Source organism: Plasmopara halstedii (genome assembly GCF_900000015.1).
Source record: "Plasmopara halstedii genome assembly, contig: Scaffold_1211, whole genome shotgun sequence".
NCBI classification, from domain to species: Eukaryota; Oomycota; class Peronosporomycetes; order Peronosporales; family Peronosporaceae; genus Plasmopara; species Plasmopara halstedii.
Genome location: NW_020188126.1, coordinates 1,682,204 through 1,688,346, shown reverse-complemented (window position 1 = coordinate 1,688,346; position 6,143 = coordinate 1,682,204). Strand labels below are relative to the sequence as shown.

Genomic DNA, 6,143 nt, shown 5'->3' with positions numbered 1-6,143 from the left:
CTACCGCTCAAGTTCTAATGGTCGATCTATTTCACAGTTTAGCGACCAATGCAATGAATGAATTTTCTCGAGTCCTAAAGCCATAGCTTGATTTGACCAGTTTTGCTGGTAATTTAAAGCAAGAAAATAACACTTGTTGGAGAGCATGAGCGCCTTGTGAATGATGCGGCCTCCGTTATAACAGTCGAATCTCGTACATTGCTTAGCTGAATAGCAGAATCGTTGCATTGCCTAACAACTTTTATAGGTTGCTTTGACAACGCCTTTGCAAGTGCATGGAATCGAATCATTTGAACCACACGACCTGAAAAGTTAAAGCATGAATCTTTTGAATGCCAAAAGCAGATCGAGCCAGCGCCCTGACCTACATTCTTTCGAGGAGGTCAAAGTCAAAATATGGCTTAGGAAAGTATTGGTACTTCGAACCGTGAATGCCGAAACCATCAGCGCTCTTGCTCCGTGTATTATTGTGTCCGTGAAGTATTCTTGCCCATCTTATCGATCTTGCAATCCATGCATAAAGAGATTCTGCCGTCATGCTATCATATGCACGTTAATGGAAAATGGGATATGATCTACCAATTTAGCATTGTTCAGAAGTACCGTTAAGTATAATACCAAGATGTATGATCTGTAACTGCCAAACGATCAATTTGAGCTTCGCAAGTTTTCGTTGACACAGAAGAAGCTCTGCATGATTGAAGTCTAGATGACAGTGCAGTCCGACAGCAAGTGCTGTTGTTCTCTGTTCTATAAGGAGAAAGCTAGTAAGCGAATCGTAAAATGGACTTCTAACGTCCAGCAAGAAAGAGGATAATTTTATCAAATTTGTACAAGCAGAAGAAGTCAAGCACTTACTTAGTATGAAGACCTTTCGGCACTTTGCCGAAAACTCCTTATGCTATTTTCACCACAGCAACTACTTTCAGCCGCGATTGTTGAAGGAATTGGCGCATCTGCAGCAACGGTAGAAGCGATCAGAAGTAGCAAACATGCACAAATCCCAGAATGTAAAAGTTGGCAAAGCGTGAGATTTTGCGTACCAGAACCTAGTTGACAATACAAGCTTGTTCTCTTTTGTATTGGATGTGTACTATAATCTAGCTCAAAAGACTACCACAATATTTTATAAATATTTAATTTAGATCGAAACATTGCACTTAAAATTGCTCGATCGCGCTTGAATTATTGTGACATTTTTAAGGCGTTGAAAGTAATGATACAGTCCCATCTTACCGAAAAAATGTGGGATTACGGTCCTCTCAATAATCTTGAACTACAACTCTCATAACCAGCTTTCATTTGATTGCAACAAATCGTCTTAGCAAGATGTAAAGTAGCTCCTTTGTGTTTGCCCATCTAAGATGCGGCGAAATGGCGTTATCATATTAACTAACGTGGCGTTCACAGTAAACATTGAGTACGGACGTAGTCCTCGGTAATGTGGTCCACACATTATAATTTGATTATTAATAATATTCGATAAATACCATATTTCTATTTCCTTATTTCAGTCTAATTTGAAAAATGCGACCGCATCCATTCTGGCTGACTTGTTTGGCAAAGACGTGCAGTATAAAGCTTCAAAGGAAGTTTTTAAGGTTGGAAAGATCTCATTGTGGTAGAACAATCAATGCACATTTTGGGCTAATGTGCTTAAACTGTGAAATGATTTATCGACCGAGCTTGAATGGCATATTGCAAGCTGCGTACAAGGAGAACTTAGATTGTTATATAATAGTGATGGTGAAATTAAATGTCAGGAAAAGCCGTTTCTACTGTCAGCGACCGAAACATCAAGGTATCTTCCAGCAAGCGTTCGCCGTTTGTTTTTAACCTAAATCAGGCCCGTAATAGAATGATATTATCACCATTGATGCGACGGCTTAGCCTAAGGCTCCGAAGGATTTGCTTTGCTCCGTGATGCTTACATCATGATTCCATACAAGGTCTCGATGAACAATGATTCTGTTGCCCAAACTATTGCTGCGTTGTCACTCGAGCTAAATGGTATGTCCATTGTATCTATAGCTGACGTGAGGGATAGTTGAGCCTGCATCGCCAGCTGTAGCAGCAGCTGTGATGTAAACTACTGAATTGAGAAAAAGAGAAGACTCATCTTCATGCCTTTCAACATACTGAGGACTGTATCCAGTTTGAGCAAGAACATTGTTCCAGAACCGCTTTACTATTAAACCCTCCTACTTCAAGTGCCGTTTTCGCTGCCATTTGGTCTTCGGTTGGTGGTGCATCTGCTTCTACTATCATTTCGAATCAAACTGCTTCGTAGCTGGTACTTCTACGGCTAATGCAATTATGGGTACTTGAAACTAAACGCTCTAGGTCAACCTAACGCACCCTATCTTCCGTAAGGTTGATCTCAAGGCTAGTCCTCAGATCCGATTACGTTTTCTCGCGAATCAGGGTACAGCTGTTGTCGCTGTGGATGCTTCTAATATATGTCGCGAGCTTCTGTTTTTCGTCTCTTTTGTTGCCCAATAATGATCGCCAGGTGATCTTATGGCCAGTGTTCTTGTCACTCCCACTAATTACAGGGGAAGGTCATATATTCTCTTGGGTCATCTATTGATAAAACCTACATGCCTTTCACGAATATTCGATTGCATGTACTTTTGTACATATAGAAAATCCCCAGGCTAATATATTCAAGCCTCAATAGCTGTCATGCTTAGTGGTTCTATCATAGAGCTAGTATAGGTAATATTTCTTTCGACCTACAACTATCCGCGAGTGTTAAAAATTCTAATATAGCCGAGATTCATTCGACAAGTCTGCTTGAGAGTTTTACCACGATACTTGTCCTCTATGAGTTATCTTTGGAGCGAAAGTGTAGAGTTTGATATCCTCGCTAATGCTAAGATTTGGTTGGTTGTGTATCCATCGAGGGTGAGATGTATATATTTCTTCGATTAGCTTGCCCTTGCGCTTTAATATGGAAGTTCGAACGACATGTAACTTGTTGGTCTCTATACACCCTGTTGATTTTTAAGTAGCTTTCACACCGTTTACTACAGTCTGGACCACCAACTGTGGATATGAAGTGTTCAAATTTTGCTTTGCAAAGTTTTAATCGACGATCCGCACAAACAAGTGATTTTAGTATTCATTGGAACTGGAATGTGTTTTTTCATCCTGACTTTTGGTGAGAAAATTTCAGTGGGCGGAAATTTCGATAATCGATACGTTCTTCGATTGCTTTGCCTTCCACTTGAATCCACAATTCAAAATGCAATTGCACGTTCCTGAAACGCGTCTTAGCTGGAAGACAATTAGAAATGTTGTCAATGACACAAACACCCTGTATCATATCAACGAGATTCTGAAATACTTACCATGGACGTCGTTTTCATGAGTCTACCAAAGTCAACCAATACAACATTGTGATGCTCAGATATCTCGCGCGTAGAAAAGTATAATTGGTGTGAAACCTAAAATGTGATGTCACCTCGGCATACTACATGGCATTGTATACCGACTATAGCTTATCTTTGATTGCTTCGAGATAAAAACATTTTATCTGACCGGGAAATGTACTACCTAGTACATTTACCGGTCAGATAAACTACTTAGTACTAGGTAGTACAAGAAACCGGCTTACTTCACTCTCTGAGCGTTACATGCTGATGTTGGTACTTGAAGGTTGGGTACAACTGAAGCCATATTGAATGAGCCCTGTGTTTGAGCTTCAATATTTGGCGGTAGCAAAAACGGTAATTTGGGTGTCGTGTAGCCATAGAACCGATACTGCTCGTTCTTTGCTTAGCTATCAAGTCCACCACAATATCCCACTGGTACTCTCCTTTTAAAGGACAGATTCGCGTTTCCAGATAGACCACGGGCTGACAAAGAGGAGAGAACCAAGTCGTTCCGCTCCAAATGATGGCACAAGCATGCTCAAAACCTTGATCATCAAGAGCACCAGGGACATCAAATGCGTCAAGACTCATCGGGTCATTCTCATTAAGAAATATTGTATATCGAACAAACTCTTTATCTCGTGGCAAAGCAACTTCGAAGATTGCGAAAGCGAACGCAGCCGAACTGCGCCTGCATGTGTCACTGCCAGAATATAATTTTTTCCGGCTTCGTCCTAGCTGCTCTACCACAACTTGGGGCTCGTCGAATTTGTCTGACGCTGCCGTTCGTGGAGATTTACGGTGTGGTTGCTTTGCAACACTAATACATTGGTGGCCTTCCTTTTTCTCTTCACGGTTTGGATTCTCAGATACCGTTAAAATATCTTCGTGAAGTCAGCACTCAAGTGTTCAGTGAATGTGTCGTCGATCCACTGGTGCAAGTTCGTCAGCAGATACAAGTGCGTTGACGTGATGTCCACAACCACTGCTGTTCCTCAGCAAACATCTTCTCCGGAAGCTCTGACGATTGACTTCCACATATTCAATAAAACTTGAGAATCCACGGTAGACAATTCCACGACACGCACCGGAATTACCATAAGCACGTGAACTTGACCTTTAACCGGTTAAACATTATTGCCGAGGTGATTTATATTTTTGATCCACAGTGTAGGATTCTTCTGCACGCGTCATTGCGAGTGTCCACGTTCTTCGAGCGCCACAGCTGCCGCGACAGCCACATCAAGCCACACGCTGCTCTTCGTCTTCTCCAGGAAGAGCTGCAACTTTTTTGCGTCGATGCTCTTAAAGTCATTCGTCTTTTACGCCTTTATCGCGTCCTTCAACGCTTAGAGTGACAAAATATCGTCAACATTCACAAAGAGAATGCGCTTTCCGCACTAACGAGAACTATATCATGTCAGGAAATTGCGTCCTGCCGTGTCGAAAGAAGAGTTTAGGAATGTTCTCGATGGTAAATTACGGTAAGAATAGAAATTGCCGGCTTAATGTTCCATGACAAATACTAGCATCCAGCGGCAATAGAATTTTTCTTCGTCTGGTGTTGCTGGAGCGTCCATTTTGTGTGCACTCACCTCTCCATAATCGTGTTAGCCTCTGCTAGAGTAGCCTTGGCTTTCAGTGCACCATGCCTAACGGGTTCGAAAGCAATTTTCGTGTAACAGACAACAATTCTTATCGTCGCATTATTACGACGTTCATGCTAGCGCTGCACTCTTGCTGCTAAGATCATATATTCCTTGCGTTGCTCCATTCGTTCTACCTCCTGTTCTAAAAGAAACGTGTTGCAATGATTTCTCTCTGGATTGAAAGAAGAGTGGCTTCTGCTTCTCAACTCTTTTTAATCGCCTAAGTCAAATTGTACTCCTTAAAGTACTTTATCGAGCTTCTACAGTTTGAATAGTTAGAAATTCCCATTCTTTCCTAGCTAGCATTTTCCAATCGTGCAAAACAGAATTTATTCATTCTATAACCAAATGTGTAAAAGATTGCACATCACTTTAGTTGGTAATGGTTTACGTACCGCACAGTATAGTACGTAAACATTACACTAGTGCCCTAGGACTCTCACTACTATCAAAGTATTGATGAGGTATAGGGAGTGTCCGTAGGACCTAGCCTCACACTATGCAATATATAGGGTAAAAAAATCGAAGACAGGAAAACCAATAGATTAAGTTTTAATAAGTTGTTTTGGGCTGAGCTTTTATATATCTGAGGCGAAGTCAGTGCTTAGTCACATTACAAGCTCTTAACGCGGACTAATTGAGTCCAGCTTTTTCTGTGCGAGGTGCACGCCAGCTCCGTTGGCGTAGGACTTGTCGCTAATTTGACAGCCATGTCTTACTAGATTATTTGTTAGGACGGGACTCAACTGTTGAGTCCTCAGGACAAGTACACATGCTAAATAAGACTTCGTGTGTGGTTGGACAAAGAAATGATAAGGTCCACGTGACTAATGAATTCACTAGGAATTCATAAGCGCTAGTGATCCTCCCTAGGAGAGCCTGAACCAGGTATAAATGGCGCCACAGTTGGCTCCCACCGTAAGAACAGTAATGTAATGCTTCCAATCTCTCAAGGGCACAAACGGCGAAAACCGCTTTCTCTGAATTGTAGGATTGCGATAGTCACGATATTAGCAGTCATTGCACTAGTGGTTTTGTGGCTATGATATAACGCACAAGAATGGACACCCATGTGCAGTATCTCTGTAAGACTGTAAGAGAGGTATTCCCAGCGTGG

The 6,143-nt window shown here is 41.7% G+C and overlaps 2 protein-coding genes across 2 annotated transcripts; both read right to left on the bottom strand.

The window, feature by feature from the left end:
- On the bottom strand, positions 1 to 444 carry PHALS_00985 (uncharacterized protein; the record flags this gene model as incomplete). The annotated part of the gene is made up of 3 exons (XM_024730763.1): positions 1 to 132; positions 198 to 304; positions 369 to 444. The coding sequence occupies 3 exons, from the start codon at positions 442 to 444 to the stop codon at positions 1 to 3; spliced, it is 315 nt and encodes a 104-aa protein (XP_024581008.1).
- A 2,704-nt stretch (positions 445 to 3,148) lies between these two features.
- PHALS_00984 (uncharacterized protein) lies at positions 3,149 to 4,383 on the bottom strand (the record flags this gene model as incomplete). Its single annotated transcript, XM_024730762.1, has 4 exons — positions 3,149 to 3,319; positions 3,354 to 3,449; positions 3,798 to 4,261; positions 4,335 to 4,383. 4 exons carry the CDS (start codon positions 4,381 to 4,383, stop codon positions 3,149 to 3,151), a joined length of 780 nt encoding a protein of 259 aa, XP_024581007.1.
- Positions 4,384 to 6,143: the final 1,760 nt, after the last annotated feature.